Below are 23,197 nucleotides of genomic sequence, written 5' to 3'. Positions count from 1 at the left end.
CTGCAGATCTCTTCAGTTACTATGATGCTCAGTGAGGAGTGCAATAGAAGTATTAGGAGTCCTGCCAGAATACCTCCAAACAGACTGCATTCAATTGTGTAATAACTTTGTATAATTGCTTTTGTTAAGCAGCCCATATTCAAATGTCTCAAGTGACTAAAACTTTTTAATAGATGTTTTGGTATTTACTTACCAGGTTTATACTCTTGCTCTTGGCTATATTCTTGCATTGTATTGACTTCAATAGGGCTTTAGTTACTTTGCCAATGTCAGACTTTTGGTTCTTCATCTTTACAATGATGAGGAGGAACTTCATCAGGTAAAAGAGCATGCCATATTTCATGCATGAGCGTAAGGATACACAAAAATCTAACACTGGCATGGGCAGACATAGAATCAGTCTCCTAACCAACCCCAGCTACAAGCACAAATATGATGTGTACATCTACACATGAGAAGTGAGTGTGTGTGTGTTCATGTCTGCCTACCTCTGCTCACAGCTTAAAATTCTAAAGGAAAACAGGGTACTTGCCACAGTCATTTCCGGATAGAAATACTTTGTCTCTTTCTGGCAAATGCTTTTCTTTAAGTGAAATAGAGTTGCAAAACCATGTAATTATAACTGACTGAGCTTGATGTTTATCAGAAATTACTCTGCTGGATGGTGTCTTTCACAAGGTGTGGGGAAGTAAATGCTAATGTCCTTAAATCGAACCATGTAAAAGAAAAACTTCTGAAAAGCAATACATCTGCAGTTAATACAGGTGTTGCCCTTCAAATGGGAATTCTGAAGTAGAAAGGAGCTGGGACTTGGGGTATGTAGAATCATAGAAGGAATCAGACTAGAAGTGTTTCTGGAGATCATCTGATCCAACATCTTGTTCAAGGCAGATTCAGTCAGATCAGGATGCCTAGGGCCTTTTCCAGTCAAATTTTGAACATCTTGAAGGATGGAGATTTCAAAACCTCTCTAAGCTGTCTACATGACCTTTCCTCTCCCCTATGGTCTAGTCTCAGGCTATTGCCAAAGGCAGAATTAAATGTGACCAAAATTCACACTAAGAAAAAATTTAAAGAAAAACAGAAACAAACCAAAGCCAGAGGTCCCACAAAATTTTCCAGTAACTGCTATAAACATCACTAGTGAAACCTGGTGAAGAGAGGGGATGATTTGATAGCAAATCACTGAATGTGTTAGAGAATTTCAGACTTTCAGGCCTGCTTTGTAATTTCTAGCAAAAATTTTGTGGGACTAATTCTTGCTTAGCCTTGAGTGTAGACTTAGAATCACAGCATAGTCTGGGTTGGAAGGGACATTTAAAGGTCATCTAGTCCAAGCCCCATGCAATGAGCAGGGACATCTTCAACCAGATCAGGTTGCTCAGAGCCCCGTCCAGCCTGGCCTTGAATGTTTCCAAGGATGCAGCATCCACCACCTCTCTGGGCAACCTGTGCCAGCGTTTCACCACCCGCATTGTAAAGAAATTCTTCCTTATATCTAGCCTGAATCTCCCACCTTTTAGTTTAAAACCATTACCCCTTGCCCTGTTGTAACAGGCCCTGCTAAAATGTCTGTCCCCATCTTATAAGCCCTCTTCAGCTATTGAAAGACCACAATAAGGTCTCCCTGAAGCCTCCTCTTCTCCAGGCTGAACAAACCCAACTCTTTCAGCCTTTCTTAACAGGAGATGTGTTCCATCTCTCTGATCATCTTTGTGGTCTCCTTTGGACCTGCTCCAACAGGACATGCTCAAACGATGACTAAATGAGCAGACTCAGCCTTCCAGAATAACTTATCTGTTCTTTAGCTTGCTTCTTGCTTTCTCCTCTGACAGTCTGAATAGTTTCTGCAAGGCTTAGGATTCTGTCCCTACTGAGGGCAGGGTGTCAACTTTCCTGTCATGGGACCCCAGTGCAGGTGGTCCTCCCGTTGCGTGAAACAGATGGTTGTGGGGATCCGACTATGCAGACATTGAGAGGAGCACTGCTGGAATGGGAATCAGAAAAAAATCCCTGTATGCTTGTCTTTTCAGTACCTTTAAGAGCTGCTGCACAGTGAAAGGCTGGACTTCCCTACTTTTTCAGTTAATGAAATAAATGCACTGGATTAAGGAGGAGGCATGTCTGTAATATGCAGCAGATGATCCAATTTTGTTCTTGTGCTTTAGTATTATCATTGATACTGGAGGAATGGTTGAGAAGACAATATTTCTGCCAGTTGTGTGCTTTGTAGCTAACTCTGCCCACTACAGCTGTAGCATTTATTCATTCTCATTCCAACCTTGTCTCTTTGGATACCTGTCTAATTGGATGCGTGACACCTTCTCTGCTAGAGCAAAATGCCACAAGCAGACAAGGTACTCACTTGTGAGGAAAAGCAGCCTGATTTACGATGTACCAAAGCCTGATGCTTGAATAGATGCAGAGCTAAGACTGTTTCTCTCTTGAAAACCACAAGAAGTGAGGAGTGTCTGTCTGGGAGTCACAGACAAGGAAGGCAGGTGAATGCCTTAGAAAGCAGAGCCAAAACCTGCAACTACAGGAAGGGGACCTGGAGTTAGAGGTCCCCATTGCTGAACAAAGGGGCTGGGTGCTTTCATGGGCTGGCTGGTGGCTGTGAACTTGGAACTGTCACCCGTAGGCTCTTAGTTGCTGGGCTAGGGGAGCTGCAGTTGCTAAGCTTATTCATGTAAATGCTGAATCTTTTGTTTTAAATTACATGCTTAAAATGTCCATTTGTTCCCATTTGAATATATTCCATTCAAACTTGCCAAAATTTATGTTCTAAAATGGGAACTGATGTCCCATTCTTTACAATCACTGTATTAGCACTCAGATAGTCTTGCTACCCAGCTGGAGAGTCCTTTGAACAATCACAGCACCTAAATATGGGAGATCCATATCGAGAATGCAGTTTATAATGCAGAACTTAAAGGCCAAACAGTACTTCTGAGAATGGAAGCAGAAGATACAAATAAAAAAAATAAATCAAATGCACTGTTTCTTTCCAAGTCAAAGCAATTGTATAACATCAAATGTAAAGTACGACACAGAAAGTACTGCAATACATATTTATCTAATGAAGACCGAAATAACTTGTGAGCTTTCAATGTCATAGCATCAAATAGCAAGTGTTAACTGTTCTGCAGATGTGAATCTTCCTCTGGTGTATTACTAATGAATAAACTCCTATGTTCTACTTGTACCTGCTTTTTTGAATTAGATAACCACTTTATCGGGGTGCCTCATAGATTTCTATATGGTTAACTCATGTCGTCCTTTTAGTCTGGGAAAGAGCTTTCCACCATCCCCATTTTACAGATGAAAACTGAGGCCTGAAAAAGTTAAAGGTCAGATCCATACAGTCATTTGAATCTTGAATCTCCTCTGAGATGTTTGCAGTATCTATTTGCATTTTGGTGGTTTTTGAGAGGTAAGTAAATGTCTTAAACTTGTTTGTTTCAAGAATTTTCTTGCAAAGATGTTTTTCTTACTAAACAACCCTCCTGGTTTCTTTAACCTTTGCCTTTTGCACCTGTAAGGAGCAGGCAGTGTGGCATGGTGTATCCTGTGGCATCAGCAGCTTTCTGCCATCAGATGCTGCTGCACTCCTGCTCCTCCTGTCTGGGTGCAGCGTGCATCACCCTCAGTGACCAGGCAGCAAAAATGTCTCAGGTTTTCCCGCTTGGCAGAAAACTCTCTTTCCTTTGTTACATCCCTCTAAATGCCTCCTCTAGTGGTCTGTGTAAGACGAGAAGGATCTCAAAGTCTTTTTGATTGATATCTCAATCTGTCTTTTGATTTCTACTGCTGCCTGTTTCGCCCAGCTTCTGTCACTGATAATTTGCTTTTAAATGTAATGGATAAGCTTTCGAACCATCCATCTCCTCCTTTAACCACAGCTTCTCTCAGTGCATTAATGACTGAAAAGTTACATTTTCATTTAATGTGAATTTGCAAAGAAACCTTTAGATAATAGGCAGTTCTAATATTCTGACATTGCTGAAGCTATTAGAAGAATAAATCAAAAGAAAATTTTCCCACTGCTGCCTGCACAAAATGCAGAGAAGGATAAGGCAGGGGCCCCAATGCTGTGATGCTACACAACAGTAATTGCCATAAACTGAAAAGGGCATAGAAATAGCAGCTAGAGTTGGTCTTCTCTCTCTGAAGCTGTGAAATGTCAGGAAGAGGAGGGGGGAAACCCACTACTGAAAGAGAAGCCATATTAATTGCCTTAATCTCACACAATTTTTTTATTCCTTATTGGCTAACCTTTTTTAATGCACAAGAAAACATCAGAATAAATCAAAGACATTACATATAAAAACTGCAATAACTATTTTGATCTGAACACAACTGAGTCCACTCACACTGGTGGTGGATTTAGCTCTTAAAGCTACTTCTAGTAATAGCTTGCTTGCAAGAACGTATGCTGTGGTGTTTATCCAGTATCCCTAAGAGATGTTAAGAGCCTGTACCTGTGCAATGAGTAGCACTGATTTTGTAGGGATTATTTGTATTTAAGGACAACTCTTTGTATCTGGGTCCTTGCTCATAAGTTGTCTATGCTACTATGCTGTGGAGAGGAAATAGTATTGGGGAAAAAAAAGCAGTCACAAAGAAGTTTTGAAATAATTTGTGAAACAGTGAAGCAGCAAGCAGTGCTACGAACATTTTGATTTGTCTGAGGGATGTTGTGTTTTGAAACTCATCCCTGCTTCTTGGCTGAATGAAACTATTGATTTCAGAAATTGTTATTCTGCTCCTGGAGCAACAACTTTGTTCTTTGCTCTGTGTTCTCTGCCCTCTTCATCTTGAGGCAAATAACTCACATCTGCTCTTTTGACTTTGACAGAAGCCCCTCAAAGAACTTGGAGAAGTCACTCAACCATTCTCAATCTCACCTTTAAGAAGGCAATAGATCCTGCAGGAGCCATAGAGGGTTTCTGAGACTTGGTTGACATCTAGAAGTGCAAATGTTCCTTTGTTGGCCAAACAAACCTATACAGTGCAGAGGCAGAAAGTAATTTCAGATTTCTCTCTCTCTCTCCTGTACTTCTGCTCTTTGTTCAATGACAGGCAGGCAAAAATGGCATGTTTTATATTTCCTTTACATTACAACTCTAGTACAACATTCACGATTTTAATGCTTTGCATGCTGATCTAGTGTGTGTTTTTTGTTTTTTGTTTTTTTTCTGTGACTGATATTCAAGTACTTTAATGATTACTCACATCACTTTCATTATGCAGGTAAAAAATGTATCTACCTATACAGTGCAGATAATGTCGTACAGCTGAAAAGGCTCCAGAATCATTAGTAACTTGACCTTCCTGCCTGATTTGTACTTATGAATCTAATAATAAATTATCTATTGACTCTTCCACATGTGATTAATAATGTAACACACTTCTTTCAGTACCCTAATTCAGCAGAATAAACCGTGAGAAGCATTGCAGTAATTTACTATAGTAAGTGCTCTCAGCAACTTCTCTATTTCAGCTGTTTGGTGCTCCAGCATGAAGATAATTATCTTGGTCATTAGTTATATTGTTATTTAATAGTCCCCAGACAATATTCTATTTTTTGCAGGAAGAGGCCTTTCCTTCTGTATCTTCCTCCCCATTACAAAAAATGTTTATCTATGAATTTTTCCCCTTGCCAAATATTTTTTTTCTTTCTGTTTACTACTTTCTCCAAAAAGATCCTGGTTATGGAAAGACATCTTCTGCTTAGCAGCTGCCTCAATAGAGCCACAGGAGACTCCCTCTTCTTGCATCCCTCTGAGGAAGCCGCAGGAGCTGCTCCTGAACCAGCAGGGCTGGGAAGGGAGCGCAGGTGGTGGGGGAGTAGCAGTCAACAGCAATGTGGACTTAGACCACAGAACTGTCCCCTAAAACCTGTGTTTCTCCTTATTTGGGCTTCTAGGGAAATAGATAAAGCAAAAATACTGATGAAATGGACTCTCATTGATGAGAATAGTGAACTTTGGTCTCTGAAGTTTGATGAAAATTAGTCTTTGTTAGAGTTGCATAACACTAGGCAGGGGCTTTTCAACTGTTCCTGGAGTAACAGTGGCAAAACCCAACAGTCCGAGGGTAGAAACCAGGATGACAAAGAATAACTACGTTCTGGGAGGACTTGAGCTTTGATAGCTCAAATAAGAGATTCAACTCCCAAAAACTGCTGGAGTGGAAAATGTCTGGAGCTGACATTGTGCTGTCATGGTTTAGGGATGAGAAGGGGTGAAGTTGTTGATGGAGCATCTCTCCAGAAGGTGAAGAGGTGGAAAACACATCAGGAAAAGACACAAGGCTAGGGAGAGGTGGGAAAAAACGTTGGAGACTTTTGAATTTGAGTGTAGGTGGTTATGACCTCAATAAAAAGAAACTTCCCCTAGTGTCACCCTCTCTCTCAAAGTGATTTTTATTCCTCTGGTTTAAGAGGAACAGACTGTCAACCCTCTTTTATTTTGTCTTGCATCAGTCGCTCTGTGGTACTATTTCTTACAGCCTTAGCAGGAAACAGCTTGTTTGCATATACTTCTTTTAATAAACAACATAGCTTCTAGTTTTCTGAATGTTTTGAGATTTTGTGCTTTCTGCATAGCAGCCTTGTTGCAGTTGTCCTTTCAGACATCTCTGATTCTAAGATGCCAAGAGTTTCTCTCTATCTTTTTGGCTGCATAGAAGATGGTCTTTTTTTTATTTTTATTTTTTTTTTAATTCACTTAGTGACTCAAACTCCACAAAGTACCATTCCTACTTCTCACCAGCTGGTGGTCCATATGCCACTGCATCTCTGCTCTTGTAAATACAAGTTATAAGTCATGTTCACAGATCAGACTTTTGGTGGTTAATATGGCAATATGTTAAAATGTCAAATGATGCAGAATGAGTGAGTTGGGTGCGGGGGAAGGCAGCAGTGTTCGGCACATTTATAAAACTTCCTTTCTGAGGGGTTCCCAGTGGTTTGCAGACATCAGGGGATTCCTGCAAGTCTGACGGGGTCAGCACAGGACTGGGATTTGGGATCCACAGCGTTGTGAGAGAAGCATCTGTGAGAAGCAGTGGCTACCAGGTTCTCAGTGCTGTCTACCAACATGTTTAGGCTCTAAATTAGGAACAAAAAAATACAGTCTGGCACATTGCCCATGAAAGATTGCCAGCTTCTAGCTGAAACTCTTCAATACTCTAGAAAGGGTGGTAAGTGTTCCCCTGAGAAGATGGAAGCTTGTGACTTATACAGTGCTTAGAAAAGAAAAAAAAAAAAAAAAGGAAAAAAGAAAAAAAAAAAAGGGAAAAAAAAAAGAAAATCCTTTGAACTTTGTCAGTGCTTCAGAGAGAATCCTAATGGCTGTGGCTGAAACCTGTGTCTGTAGAGCAGATTCTTCAAAGCTTTAAACCTCGGTCTATGTTTTCACCTTAGTAATGGCAGCACCTTCACCACCTGCATTTCAAGTAGATGTACAATCTCTGACCCATTATACTTCCTCTTTCCATTGCCTAATTGCCCTTAATTTCAGCAATCAGGGCATGACTCTGCAAGCCAATGCCCTAATTTCTAGTGCTGAAGAAAATATTCAGGGTAAGAATAGAAAATGTAACTAATAGCTTTCTGCAAAAGAGCTGTCACTAGTAAAGGGATAAGAGGTTTTTGTTGATTTTACAGATTCTGTTGTTAATAAGAATGTGTTCTGCCATTGTGAAAGTTGTAGTTAACTAGTCTTCAGTTCGCTGGCTCATAGAATAGGTATAAAGAAACAATTTCCAAGTGGGTTTGCAAGATCTTGAATAGTTAATAGCTTTGTGCCATGAATCCATGCTGTAGGTGTACACCGGCTATAGTTCTGATTAATGCAGGCTTGTAGCAGGCGACGTTCTAGATATGAGTGACAGGAGTATCATGTGAGTACTTTGTTCTTCAATGAGTGTAAAATATTATAAATAACATTGCCTTTTTGATAAAAGAATATGTTGCTTTTTCGAGTTGTTTTATGATTCTATTAATCGCTCTGCAAATCTGTAGCTGTTTCCAGCTTCTGTGTGGTCTGTGCAAACCAACACATAATGTAACTAATCTATGCATAATGAGATAGATAACACTCAAAAAGGAGTTGTAGTTCTGGGAAAAATTGGAGTCCTCCAAGGATGCAGTAATGGATTCATTCAGTTACTTAGAATTCAGCATGCAACCATATCTATGCCTATTTATATCTTAAGATGCTTTCCCAATGTTGTGTATATAGAGATGATGAATAAGGAGATGGGACGGTCTACAAATCCAGGCTGGCAATTTAATCAGAACTGTCTGGTCTGCATGCCATGATAATTAGTAGTTCAGTGCTAAAGGAAACTTAAGATGAAAATCTTGGTTAACTTTGTTCTTACTGTGCAATAGGATCTGGAGAGCTCTTCAGGGGGTGGCGATAAGCATACAAAACAACTGGAAAGCCACAGTAGAGAGGTCCAGTCCTTATTGTGTTACCAGCAAAGTATTTTCCAATCAAAACTTTAACTGAAACCTTCCATGTTCCTTGAATCCAAGCAACATGTAGCTGTTGTTGCTTGTCTGCTACGTGTTCCTGTGTTATAATGAAAGGTGTTGTCCATGGTGGATGATTGAAGGGTTATCACTACATTAAAAACAAATGCTTTTAGAGGAGAACAATTCTTCTTCAAAGCAAAGTATATTTAAGCAAAACTGGCTAGATTAACATTGTTTCTCTTAAATCATTCCAAGAGCACTGTGTGCTGGAATTAATGGGACATCTCTCTCTCAGATTTTTTCTTTTATATTTAGGTGATATTCAGTCCTGGTTTGTAAAGAAAACCCTTCAGAAGCTCACAGCATGTGAAATCCACCAGTTCTAGTAACTGAATCTGCTAAGGCTTTGTCTGATTACAAAGCATAACAAAGTTAAAGGAAAGCAAGTTGAAGTCTACAGTCACTGTAAAAATCTGCATCAGCAGCTTTTTCAATGTGAAGGAAAAAAATGTTCCTGCTGTCTGAAGTCACCTGTTATATAGAACTTTTTCCATATATTAAGTAGACAAGACAGCTTTACTTCTTTAAACTGACATTTGTTAGCAGACTACCTGTTTAGTGCTACAATTTCCTGTACTTTTAATTTCTCAGAAAAAAACAACCAGCCAAACAAAACAACAAAACAACTTCATGACTTTTGGGTTGTGGTCCCCCTTGAAGATTGAGGAGGGAAGGGGCTGAGGGGAAGGGGATGTCGTTTTGTTATGAAACAGTGTAGGTCAGCTAAATTTGGCTCAAAGAAACCACTGTCAGTCTTCTCTATCTGACTCATTTCTTCCCTCTCCTGCCCATATGCTCTGTTGCCAGAGCTACCCCTGAAGTTATACAAAGGACTAATTAACCTTCCATGAAAAGGCCAAGACTCTGGAACTTGGTCCTTTCTTCACATGGGACTGGAGAGGATATCTGTGTTATCTCCTAGACCTTTCCTGCCCTTGGTTCCTCCAGTAGTAAAAGAGTAAAAGAACATTTGATATAAAGACAAGACACAAACTGATGGCCTCTTGTGAAGAAATAAAACAGGACCTAAGAAACATGAAAACATGCTGCAGGGGACTCCACAACTGGGAATGTTATTTTAGCAAGGGGTCTCCCAAACCTACCACAACTGTTCCAGCTGCAGGGCAAGGGTACTGCTTTGCCTTCCACAAGTTGTCAAATGGAACCAAAGTGAATGACAGGACTTTCTGTCAGCCTTCTTTACTCCTCACTCCATCTTTACTCTAAGCTCCAGAGCAAAGATTGGCATCAACAGGCTAGCCTAGACTACTTTTCAAAGCATGGGCTGGCATTCTACTTGGAAGCCTGCTTCTCATGCTCATTGCACTTGGTGGCATTCATACAGTAAGGAAAGGGATAATCCAGGAAGATTTTTCTCTTCCTAAAGGCTTGTGAGTGGTCAGAAATGAAGTGGAACTGCTGAGGCTCAGATTTGTCAGGGTTGCACTGCTGATATGGGTTGAGAAACCAGAAGCTTCTCTGCATGGTTCTGTCTGGCACTGTGTTTGCAGGACTACAAGAAGATAGCAGAGTGGGTCTGCTGATGTGCAGATTTGGACACAAGCCAGGCCACTCATGCACCCCATTTAGCATGAATGTCTATGAATTCAGCACTGGAAAGGAGTAGGACGGGGAACAGTTTGGACTTGTGTAAAAACTTCTTGTTCCTTTGACTAGAACAATCAAATTTTTCTGTGTGTGGAGCTATGCTGTTGTTTTCCAAGTAATTTACTTAAATATCATTGCTGCTCTTTCACCAGTCTACTTGCATTGCTTCAGGCTAGTTTGCTGTCTTTCTCATTTTTATCCAGCCTTCAGAGTATTTGACTCACTTGATCTTTCACTCTTTAATTGTTGGTCTTTCATCAATCTATATCAGAATGCAAATACAAATTAAAACGTCACAAGCTATTCACAAGCTGAGAGTCAAAACCAAGCATACAATTTATCTTGAATTCAAATAGAACTGTTCCAGTGCTATAGATTGTTTGTATGCAGTCTAAAAATATTTATTTCCCTACAGAAAGCAGCACTTTCCCCATCATGAAGGATGTGCCTCTGTTTGTGAATGTACTTTGTTACTAACTCCCCACTGAGTTCTTGAGAATATTGGGTAGAGCTGCAAAACATTTCTTTTTCAGACACTCATGGATTTGCATTAAGTCCTGGAATATACTTGGTACATGTTGGTCTGGGCTGTTTCTGATCAGCTGCCTAGAAATACTACTTCCTTGTTACAGAATAGAGATGGGATTAATACCAAGAGAGAATAATATCTCAAAGGTCAAGTGACCCAGCAGTTATAAACTTAGTTAAATACGCAGGGGCAAAGTCATTTGCCATGCATTTAGTGCTACTTAAATGTCATTTCAAGCACCTACATCTGTAGGAATTGTTGGCAGTAAAACCAATTATACAGATATATAGACAATTTCTATCTGTAGATACAGGTGAAGCAGTGAAATCTATATTAATTTGTGCAGTACCTTGGTTAAGCCAGCATCCCTGAGTGAAATGGCAGCACAAAGATTTAACAGTTTTAAAACAGAAAAGCACTGAAAAGAGGAGTGCTGATTGCTTATCTCTTCAAATTGCTACTGCAAGAATGAGCTCTTGGGGGATGTTGAGGGAAAAGATTAAGTAGCCATTCATTGCTGGGAATTCCAGTATCGTTCTTGGAAGACCTTAAAAATAGAGCAGCTCCTTAGGCTGATCTTCTTGTCAAAACGACAGTTAGAGGTAACAGAAACATAGAATGAGCTCATTTGTTTGACCGGATCTGTATAGAAGCTTCAAAGTTAAGGAAGGCCCTTTGCTCTGACATGGATATGAAACTTGGTCTTGTTGAACAGAGGGCAGCAATTTGGAGCTGTTGAGTCATTGGAGCTCCTTCTGAACATGAGGGTCTTTGTACCACAGCAGGGACTCCCCAGAGAGCTCAGTGGCTTCCAGGACAAGTTTAAAGCTGGTTTTTTTTTTTTCTTCTAGGACACCCTTCTCTTCCTCCTTCTCTTTTAGAGACGGATAAAATCAAGAATAAGTGGTCAAAATTTGCATTTTACTCTGAGTAGCGGAAAGTGCATTTGTGTAGTCATGAGTCATGATGTGCCAGTACTCCATGTAAGTCGGTCAACTGCTGCTTTGTTGCCTCTATGCCACAATATTCCTCTCAAACACCATTTGCCCTCCTAGATGCAAGTCTGCTGCATGAGGTGTGTGTATGTTCTCTCGCACACAGTTTCTCAGTTATGGTTTTGCTAACACTGTGACAGTTGGGCAAGTTCAGGATAAAAGCTAGATTTCTCAATTATTTTCAAAGCTTTGTAAATGCATGTATGAAGAAAGTCATGCTCTAAGAGGCAATATAACTGACTGTAATGTGGAGCCCTTTTTTATTCCAGTATAAACGCTATTAGAAACCAAGCAATGAGCAGTGACTCTGTGTGCTATTCAATGAGGTGGATCCTATTGCACCTGAATGAGTTGAATAACAAGAGTTGTGCAGTTCACATGAGCAGTAGGATGGTCACACACATGAGGGAAATCTAGCAAGGAGCTACAGGCACTTATGATATTGCTATCCCATTTGAGGGCTCTGTAAATTATACAACCCTTGTATTCACGAATTCCAAAAAGCGTGATTATAGCTCACTATCTACTATCTATTTTTCAGCACATCATACTTCATGCTAAGCTGGCTGTAAGTCATCACTAAAATATTAAGGCAATTCATCCCTTTTGATTTTTTTAATGTGAAAACCTTCACAGTTTTGGTATATTTCAGATGCTTTTAACTTTTAAAGAACATTGAATCAAATGTGGTGATATGGAGTTTTTATTTGAATGCATTCTAAAGTCACTTGTGTGTAAATCAAGGATTGATTGGTAAATTAAATTGCCTAAGCCATGCCAGCAGTAGTGGAGCTGGCAATTGCAAAAGCCTGTAATAGAGTGTTGCAGACAAGTTATCTCCTTCCTTTCATCAGTCTGTGCACTGTAGCAGCAGCAAGCATTCAAATTGTACTTGATTTCACCACAGAGCACACTCAAGTGTGGTTCACCAACCGTACTGCCCTTGAACCATCTGGGATTTGCAGCTTGGAACCTCTTATACTCTCCAGCTTATGTTTTGTTGCTGCTGTTTGCTTTGTAAGTCACTGTTTTCACTGTTCAGCACGAATCTCTTGATAGCTTTGCTCAGAGCACTTACATAAACTGAAGTCTAGTTGCTGTTAGCAATATAAAGGATGCAGAGACCATCCAATTTTCCCTCCTTTGAATTTTCTGACCATCGAGCATCATTGCCTCTTTTTGAGGTGGGGGGAGGGAGTGGAAACAAACCCCACCAAAATAGGAAAACAAACAAACAAACAAACAACCTGTTCTGGAAGCTCTACTCCCTGTGCTACAAAGTTTTTGAAGTAATCAGAAGCATTATAAGCAATGATTTCCTGCACCCCCCCCCCCCCCCCCCTTTCTTAAATATTTGTCTAAAACATCCCCTCATTTTTTTAAATTTTTTTTTTTTTTTTTTTTTTTTTTCCCCTGAGCAGGTTATACTACTGCTCAGTGATGCACTTTGCCTTGCAAGAAAGGGTTAGGCAGAGCATTATTTGTACGCTCGGTATCACCTTGGTCCAGTCTCTTCCTCATGACTCACTGCAGCTCCAGTTGATGCCATGGCTCATCTCCTCCTACCTACTTCCTTGGTCTCTTCAGATGTTTGCTCAGCTTCCACTTATCCCTGCAGGCCACTTTACACAGCTATACCCAGTTTCATTCAACTTGAATCTATTCTGCTCTCTGTTCATGTCATATTTCTTGTTTGCTGAATGCTTTTACTCTACTCAATATTTACCTAGAGCTAAAAGATATTATAACACAACACTTGTTACAGCAGGTGACTGGAGATGATTCTTTCCATATCAGCATCACTGCCTTTTGGATCATTCTTCCAAGCAGCATAGAGCAGTTCAGGGTACAGGGCTGTAGTGAAACAGAAGAGTAATCCCCCCTGGCTCAGCTAGGTAGTGCTAATTTGACTGACTAGCCTGGGTAAAAGTAATACTGAAGTCCATCACACTTAATTTCCACTATAACCTACACAAGCATATTGTGCCCTTGATAGCAATAATAAAATTCTCAGAGGTGCTAGTATAGGTAGATCAGTGTTGCTCTGTGCCCCAGCCCATCCCAGGTCCAGGGCTATAGTTCCCCTGGGGGCTGTGAATATATCCTTGTGTATACATTGCTCCCATTGCTATGATTGACCACCACTGAACTTGAAACTGAGTGGAGTGTCTGGGAGGAGGAAAGTGGGGTTTAGCTGTGCTGCACTCACACCTTGGATACCAGAGTGAACAAATCACATGTGATGAAAAATAGCACTGCAGTACTGTCACTGCTGCTGGGGCTGTTTGGGAAATGAAAATAGGAGATAAAAATTAAAACCTTTTTTACCTGTTTGAATATAAGTAGACAGCTCTCTTTTCCTTTTTTTCTTCCTTCTTTCAAAATGGACCCAACATTCACCCCAAACTCTTAGCCCTTTCACACTATCATTTCCGTCTTCTCTGTTTCTTCTGAACTTGTCCCATGCCATCTCTTTGCCTGTGTCCTGAGTGGGGGGTTGAAGTCCCAGCATAAGTGAGAGACTGCAGACATTGCTGAGCAGATGCTGGAGCTGCTGCTTGCGCATCACTACTGCTGTCCTGTGGCTTTATGCCTCTATACAAGGCAGCAGCTCCCAATGTTTTAGCTGTGGATGTGAGGTTAAGATCTAGGGTAAAGTAAACCATGTTTGTTGGTTAACTTTCTGGGAAAAAAATCCTCTCTTTTTGTTCAAATAACTGTGGTACAATTAATGTAGATACAGGATGAGAGAAGGAGCAAGGATAAGGTGGGGATGGCAGGAAATTGCAGTGTGTTCATTAGCATGTGAAGAGGGCTAAATTTATATCAAGTGCAAGGAAGGCAGCATGATCTAGTGGGCATTTAGGAAGGTATTCACATTTTCAGTGAACTGTCACAAAAGCTTTTCTCTAGGACTGCATGTGCCTCTGACTTTCCTTTTGAAGAGACTGCTATTCCTTCCTTACCGCAGATGAACTCAAACATACTTGAGAAAAGTCCAAGTCTGAAAATTCAAGAGACTTGGATTGAGCAGCTGACTTACTACCAGCTGTGTATGCAAAACAAATCACTTCATTTTCATATGCTCTGAAGCAAGGACTACCATGAATGGTGTTGTCTCACAAGTTCCTTGATACACAGATCACTTTTACCAGAGATCCCTGGATGGTTAGTAAAGTACTACTAATGATGCTATCAAAATAATGTAATCCTCAGTTGGGGGATACCATGGTTACATTGCAAAGTAGAAAGTCAACCTCCTTACAGGCACTAATTATGTGAGCCTGGCAGGTGATGTTAGTGGTGATGTGTCCCATTTTGTGTACTTTTAGATAAACAGTTCTGCCTATTGTGGATCTTGAAAGCTTAGAACTGAAGATATTGATTTACAGAGTTTCTGAATTGTCACTGAAATTTTAGGAATGTATTTTGAAAAAGAAAAAGCTGTTACTGAACGATATCTATCACTTTAACTGGTATTTCCTGCCAAGTGAGATATTTCTCACTGTAAGGAACACTGACAATCTGGTCAATATTTGTGTACAAAAATATATCTGGAGGTCTGTTATGCCACACATTACAACATTTTCACCTGAAAGGTTGAATGTTGTAACCTTTATTTCAAGCAGGATTAAAAGGAAGCAAAGAAAAAGCTACCAGGAATTTGTACAGGAGTTGTGGTGGAATTGGTATTTCATTTGCACATCTAGACGTTCTATGGATTCAATTTGACTTAAAAGAGCAGTTTCCAGAGTAATCGCAATTTTGTGTGCCAGCAACCACAGATTTGCAAGGCCTTAGACTTGGAAGGCATGTGCATCTCTTGAATATATGCACCAAATATAGCACATTGCTAAGAGTCAAAATAAGATAGTATAGGTATATTTGAAATTTACTTAACTAAGATTTTCAGTCCTCATTTCAACATGAAAAGAACTAGATTCAAAAAACTGTATTTAAAAGGTTGTAGCTAGATGTATTTAATGTTTAAAGTGACTGTATAACCATACACAGCCAACCTACATAACTGCAGATCCTCAAGAGGTTTGTGATTAGCAGTTAGCCTTACTTCCTGCCTAACATATTGGTATCTTGAGATGTTATAAACACTATGTACTGCTAAGAATTGTACAGTGTGAACACTTCATTGCAGTAACCAATTCTTCTAGTTGAAGTTTTAGCACAAAATAGCATGTTTCCACATCTAGAGGAAGTCATCCCTGTGTCAGACTAAATATTGATAACCTCCCACCTCCGATTCCTGTTACTCCTTCCACCTCTAATGCTGTCATGGCAAGCCCCTGCTGAAAAGGGCAGGATGTGACACTGCAGGTCACAGTGGCTTCTTGGTCTGTGAGGGGAATTATTACTGCATTACGTGAGATGAATTACATCTTGACAGCTAGATTCTGAGTGAAGGAATGTAGCAGCAAGATGTGTATTTGTTTTCTACACCATTTGTTGTGCTGCCCTTCCTCAGTGAATTTGGGGCTGAACAGAGCATGAGTCATCAGTGGTTCTGTTTTGCAGGCTCCTGTATTTGCCCCTCTGTCTGAATGAGCCCCGCCTGCTCCAGTCCTTGGGGATGCCCCAGATGCATTGGGTTGGACAATGTGGAAAGCTCACTCTAAGGCTTCTAGAGCTGCTTTTAAAAATGTTTGACCCTGTGGGCTCCCAAGGACTGCCAGTGTGGAGCAACTCCTCTGAAAAGTGTGATTGATTTTCTGTGCCTGTTATTCATATTTAAAAGACTTATCTTGAAGTGCACTGTGGAATGAAAACCTGGATTTCTCTAACCCTGAGGGTTTTAACCTACACTTGGCTGTGTAGGTTGTTTTGTGGGTATCCACCTTGCTTCTCCTGTTTCTCCAACAGGAATTTGGTTTGTTTCCTTTTTGCTAATTCCAGACCCCTTTCTCCCTCTGTTGCTCTAGCCTTGTAGTCTCTGTGCACCCCAGCTCCACAACTGACATGGGCTCATGCTCTAATCCTCAGGCCAGCACTATCCCAGCTCATGTGGGATGGAACATCCTCAGCTGGTTGCAAAGAGAGAGTGGGGAAGGAGCTGGGCTCAAGGGATAGGGCAGAACATATTCAAGTATCATGTGGGAATGGCTTTTCCTGTGACATTGCATTGGTTTCTACACGTAACAAAAATACCTCTTTCTTCCTGGCCCACCCTTTTCCCTCTTGTTTTTTCTTCCTTCCCCTTGCTTCAGGCTATCTATCTTCATGGTCTCTCTGAAGACACTGTGCTTAAAAGACAAGGTAACCTGCTTTTTACATTGGTGCTAGACTTGGATAGGGTTAGGAAAAATCTAATTCTCTGAGGTCTGTGGGTTCACAGATCATTTAAAATAATGAATCCAGACTTGATTACTGTTTTCTTAAACTGCTGAGGGTTCTGTCAGTTTGCAACCAAGAAGATGACTACAGACAGGGAGCCTGGAAGAGTTTGGGACAGAGCAGTACAGCTCCTACCAGAGGTCCCCTAGCACCACTCGCTGCTCCCTTCAGGAGCGCAGGGGGCCCTTGCACTGGCCCTGCACTGGCTTGGATGATCGGGACAAAGGGCTATCAGAAGCAGTTTTTACAGATGAGAATTGTAAACGGAAAACTTCATTAACAAACTACTGACACAGCCTGACCCTTCTCTTGTTGGAGTTAATAGCAGGGCAGTGTGGGCTTTTACATCTGTACAGTGCTCAAGAAGCACTGAGGTAAGGACTGCTGCATGCCTGACAAGCTACAAAACCAGGGTGCCAGGAAAATGGAGCTTTATGGTTATTTACTCTTGTCATAGCATATTCTTTCATTTTCAATACATTCCTGAGCTCATTCTCCTTGGCTCTGCAGCCCATGACTGCAAATGTGGCAAGAGCCTGTCTGCTAAAAGCAGCGGTTAAGGCACCTTCAGGAACATATTGCAAGTATTGTATTGCATTTGTATACACATGCTTATCAAGCAAATATGTACATATGTATTTGCTTGCACCTTCTAGGAGAGTAATTCATGACATGAGCATGCGTACATCATAGGCGATCTTGTTTGGACTATTTACTAAACTCAGGACCATATACTGTGGTGCTTTCTCAGTCATTGCTCAGGAAAAACTCACAGCTTTAACATTATAGTGTTTATATCCACGTAAACCCATAATGTCTTTTGTAGAGTTTATTATTCAGTTCAAAATTTATAAGACTTCCATCATAATGAGACAGTACGAAAAATGTGCAACTGAAGCACTTTATAAATAAATTTGATCAGAAACTTTTGGACATGCATCTTCACTGTAAGAGACTTAACCTCCTTCTCCTTCTCAAATGAAAAGGAGGATTTGGTTTACAGCCCAGAATTCATTAAACACTCAGTCAAATCTCTGTTCTTTCATATTGTCACTACTTCCCCAGTTGTTTCCAGAATTTTAGAACTTTTCTGCATTTCTAATAACTCAGAGTAGCCATTCCAAACTCAAGGAATCTAAGAAGTTGTGCTTGGACAATAGTTGTCACTAACCAAAGTCACCAGGTTCAGAGAAGGAATTTGGGCTTATCCAATAAAACCAGGTAAGAGCATAGCCAGAGTTTTGGGTTATTTTAATAAGTTCCATAAAATATTGAAAGAGTAGTAAAAAGTTCAGTATTTCTTTATCACTTTGATAATACCTGGGGATTTTATTAATAGACAGATTTTTTTTTATTATTATTTTTTTTTTTTTTTTAAATGGGCTACAATGCTTTCTTCTTTCTTTTTCTTTCTTAACAACATACACAAAAGCAATATCCCCCAAAGCAGACTTGCACTCGGACATGAGATGGAAAAGTTATGTTTATAAAAGCCACCTCCTTTTGCTTAAAGCAGAGAGATGTGCTGAGAAACTAGTACAGTATGACAACATTTTAAACACAGAGGAGACAAGATTTATCTGGCTGGTATACAATATAAAACAAAAATCGAACACCAATGTTACAGCATTATATTGAAACAAACCACAGTAATTAGATGCTTTGAAGTCAACCCTATATTTTCTTCAGCTTTTTCATGAATTATTGATCCACTTTCCTCATTAAATGGAATGGCAGGCTCTTGCAGTAAATGGACAAGTGACTACAACATTTATATAATCAAATATCCTTCGCATCCGGCAATAAAACATGTTTATGTGTAAAACATCCTTTCTGAATTGACATCCCTGCAAAATAGATTTACTAGACTAACCACATTCCTTTTCTTTTGTCTCTAAAACACAGCTTCCCTTGCATCATCATGCAATCCGGTATTTTACACTGATCATATTAAGCAAAATATTTTCCGAGAGCCTGTATCGTCCATTGTGCAACAGAACATTTCTTCTCGATAATGAGATGTAAATAAACGTCTCACTTACCTTATTTTCTCCATCTCTGCTGCAGAGGCCTACAAGAAATCAAATAATAGGAGCAAGTGAATGAAAGAAAACATTCACTCTGCAGATTTATGCATAGTTAAGGCTTTCCAAATGGTTTTCGACAAGTGTCTACAAAGCGACGGTAAGTGAACCCCACATCTGCATTAGCCGAAAATAACATTGACAGATGAACTGGGGAATAATGCAGCACACTGCAGGAGCACTGTATACCCACGAGCCATGGGCAACAGAATGACTCAGTTGTAGCGCTGAGGCAGAAAATGGGGAGGGAAAGAAAAGGAAAAAAAAAAAAAGAATGAGTGAGCGGCAGCGAGTAACAGGTTATTGTGCCTCCTGGGTTTCAAAGGAAAAGTTGAAATGCGGAGCTCCCCTCCGCAGGGTGGGCACGGCAGTGGGGCGCTGCTGGCTGGGGAACGGCGGTGACTTCATCACACGTGCGTTTTGAGTTCAATTCATCATCTTTCTCAGAGCCCGGCAGATGGAAAGGACACAAGCTCGCCTCCTTAGTGGGAGTTTCGAGTAATCAAATTACTTTCCTCAAGTAATACACTATCTTGACAATTAGCATCTCAATACATGGAGGCTTTTTGTTAACCCTTTCACTGCTCTGTACACGGGCTGCAGCTGACAGCTCTGATAACACCTCAGGTCCCTCTGCCTGCCGCTGTGTCCGGGCTCCCATTGATCCTCTGACAGCACCTCCATGCCCCTGCAGCCCTGAATCTTTACATCCGAGCAGAACCGTAGGTGGTCATTTCATTAATCTGCCTCATTTCTTTTTACTGTACCGATGCTGTAAATCCCTACTCTATAGCATAGAGACTCATTAATCTCTCTGACATATATCAAAAGCATAGTCTTGTTAACCCTTTGGTTCCTTGTTCAACATTCTCTTCTGTAGATCCTTAATAGCTGCTTCCACTTCATTTTATCACACCACTGGCTCAGAATCTCATCAGTCCTCCTGGTTCTGCTTTTGGTAACTAAGGAATGGGCACTCACAGCCATCCTGCAATCTCCAGAGCCAGATAAATTCTAACATCACAGATTCTCTTATTTATACTGAAGGCGTTGTCCATTAATCATGAACACTTTAAACCTTATTGATTAATGGCTAACAATCATATTTGAGTATGAAATGAATTAAAGATTAAATATAGGGAAATGTAAATTTAATCAGTTAACCAGTAAAAAAATCTGTCAAACTCCTTAATAAAACATCCTAAATGACAAATTGTTGGTTCTTCATTGGGTCACTCATCTTCCTTTCTTCCTATTTACTTTTGATTTATCTATTAGATAAATTGTCAGTCAGACCGGTGTTTGCATGATAATTTCTGATCACATGCATTAAGGATTTTAGGCATTCACCGTAACTTTGTATGTGAGAAGCCAGCTGCAGGAAAAGTCCTCCTTAGCTTTCCAGTAACGGATGTAATATATGTCTTACATAGTCCCTGCACGTCTGTTGGAAGCACAAACTTGCCTGTGGTAAATCCCAGATTTTGAGATTAAAAATCTAACCTAGAGACTCATAGTTTCTTTCTCTAATTTGTATCCATCCATTGAGTCCATGTGTATTCTGTAGCATTCAGGAAATAATTTAAAGATTGCTGGCCAGAAAATGAATCACAGGGGCTTTGTCCCTGGGCATGGGAAGCTGCTGGCAGCCTCAAGGGCTTGCCAGTCTGGTTTTCTGGAGATGAACTGTCAAAACCTGTCCTAATCGCCATGCTCCTGTAATTTTGGTGAGGCTGCACAGAGTTTTCTCCAGGGCCACTCACTATTGCTTTGCCTTGAACTGTGACAGTCACTCATGAAAACAAAATACTTAGAATATCTGATTTCAGTGCTTCTATGATAGCAATATCTACAGAGATAAGGGAAAGCTCCCTGGCCTTGCTTTTTCCTGGTGCTTTGAATATTATTTTACTCATGGGGTCAGAGTGGGGTTTGTTTCATGTGATTAAAGCACAGAATGGAGAAGAGGAGCTGTAGGCTGGGTTTCTGGCTACACTTATCAGTGAACGCAGGTGAGTCATTGGCTGCCAATCCTGACAGGAAATTAGTGGGGGAAAAAAAAGCGCAGTAAATGCCTGATATCAAAACAAAAGATAAAGTGAACTTCAGTTACTTCTGTATGAACTCTTCACCTTTTTCTGTTTTGTTTTGTTTCTACCTGCTTGTTTTGTGTAACACGGCCCATTTTCCTTTGGACCATCAGGGATGTTGTGCTCTGCCTTTCCCTGACAAGCTGTGCAGCAAGGAGAGGGCTCCTCTCTGATGTGGGAGCAATTGATTCAGCTGAGTCCTCCTCAAGGAGCTTTCTAGGCTGCAGAATTGCAATGCTCAGTTGTTTCTTTTGATGGGGATCAACTTTCAGCAAATAAATAGGAACAGATGAAAGGACTAGAGCCTAGGTGTTTTTCAGGGAAATGTCCTAGCTTTAAGGTTAGAGAGTAAGAACTTGAGATGTTGAAAACAAAGATAAGAGAACCCGTAGAAACATGGATTTCATCTCAAGTATTTTTTTTTTTTCCTCCCAGATAATTGTGCTCCTTAGGAGGGTCATTTTTTATTCATCCTTTACTTTTTCCTCTTTTTCTTCTTTTTCCCTTTTATTTTTTTTTCCTCATTTCTTCCCTGACCCCTCTTCCCTGCTCCCTTCTTTTGGAAAAGCCTCAGCAATTTAAAATAATGTTAAAAGTCTGTGGTTTTCTGAAACAGCTCTCTTTTTACCAGGTGAAGTTTTTACTAAGGCAGAATTGCTGTTTCCTAGCCAGATCCCTGCCATTGATATAGCCTGTGGAAATTTAGAGTCTACATCATCCTCTCACTACTCTCTAAGAATGCTCTTACCTAAATATCCTACTGAATTGATTTTAAAGCATGTTCTAAACAGCTCTGAATTGGCCACTTTTAGAAGCAATCTTGTCCTGAAAGTCTTGTGGGACTTACTTCAAGCAGAAAGACTGAAGTAAAGGTTGGTATGAGAATATCCTTTATAGTATGTCATTTTTAAGTTGCTGCTTGCTAGTGAGTTGATTTATTTCAAGTGTTTCTTGATCCCTGAACTGAGCTGTGTGATTGAAGCTGCGTGATTTTTTTAAAATAAAATATTTTTAATTAAGATTACTAATTAACTTTAATTGCAGAAATAATAGATATGATTTAAATAACTTTTATTTTTTTTTTCAACAAAATAATATAATCATTGTAGAATCATAGAATACCAGGTTGGAAGGGACCACAAGGATCATCTGGTCCAAACTTTCTTGGCAAAAGCAGTCTTGACAAGATGGCCCAGCAACCTGTCCAGCTGAATCCTAAAAAAGTCCAGTGTTGGGGAATCCACCACTTCCCTGGGGAGATTATTCCAATGGCTAATTGTTCTCATCATGAAAATTAGTGTGACTAAAGAATTTATTTAATCAGCCTAAAAATAACAATTTTTGCTTTTAACAAAAATGTCAGGTCCATTAATTCAATATCCTGTATTTCCATACACAGTTTCCTACTAGAATATTGCAACTTGTTTGAAGATTTTCCTTTTAACAGAAGTACCTGGTGTGGAAACTTTGCGTGGAAGCACTTCCAGGCAACGCCTAAGAGTACTGGTAGAAACTTGATTTGTTTCCAAGTAGTTGAAGAAAGCAAGTGTAAAACAGAACAACTGACAAGATCCTCCTTTTCTGGAAGTGCTGAGTGTTTGAAAGTCCATTTTGGAGCAGGTATTGAAAAGGCAAATCAGTTGTCCTTTTTTGAATCATCCCCTCCCCTACTGTCTGCTTATTGTAGATTGCAAGTTGATATTCTTTGATATCCTTTGAGCACAAAGTAATTTGCTGTCTTGAATGAAAGAAGCAATGCTGTTAACGGAAACTCCAGGAAATTTTAGTGTGGCTTTTTTTCTCTTTAGAATATAGTTACTGTTTCAGTCAGCATGACAACTTCTCAGTTGTTTTCAAATCAGCAGAATGAGGAAAAATACTGTGATCCCCTAATTTTTTATCTCCCTATGTTTGATTAATGAGTCAACCTCAAGACAATGACAGAACATTCTTAGTCACTGCCATACATAAAACTTCATAGAGTAATGTAATTATTT

At 40.1% G+C, this 23,197-nt stretch overlaps 1 protein-coding gene across 1 annotated transcript in view; it reads right to left on the bottom strand.

Annotated features, from left to right (window-relative positions):
* Positions 1-23,197, bottom strand: part of BEGAIN (brain enriched guanylate kinase associated) — a gene marked incomplete at its 3' end in the record, with an annotated part of 157,121 nt that overhangs the window by 95,247 nt on the left and 38,677 nt on the right. The window contains exon 2 of the mRNA XM_080345642.1: positions 19,069-19,097. Within this exon, the coding sequence (XP_080201768.1) occupies positions 19,069-19,097 (29 nt within the window). The remainder of the gene's footprint in view (positions 1-19,068; positions 19,098-23,197) is intronic.

The sequence above is a fragment of the Nesoenas mayeri genome (assembly GCF_963082525.1).
Source record: "Nesoenas mayeri genome assembly, chromosome: 5".
NCBI lineage: Eukaryota > Metazoa > Chordata > Aves > Columbiformes > Columbidae > Nesoenas > Nesoenas mayeri.
The sequence above is the reverse complement of the archived record's forward strand: the minus strand, read 5'-3'. Positions and strand labels throughout refer to the sequence as shown.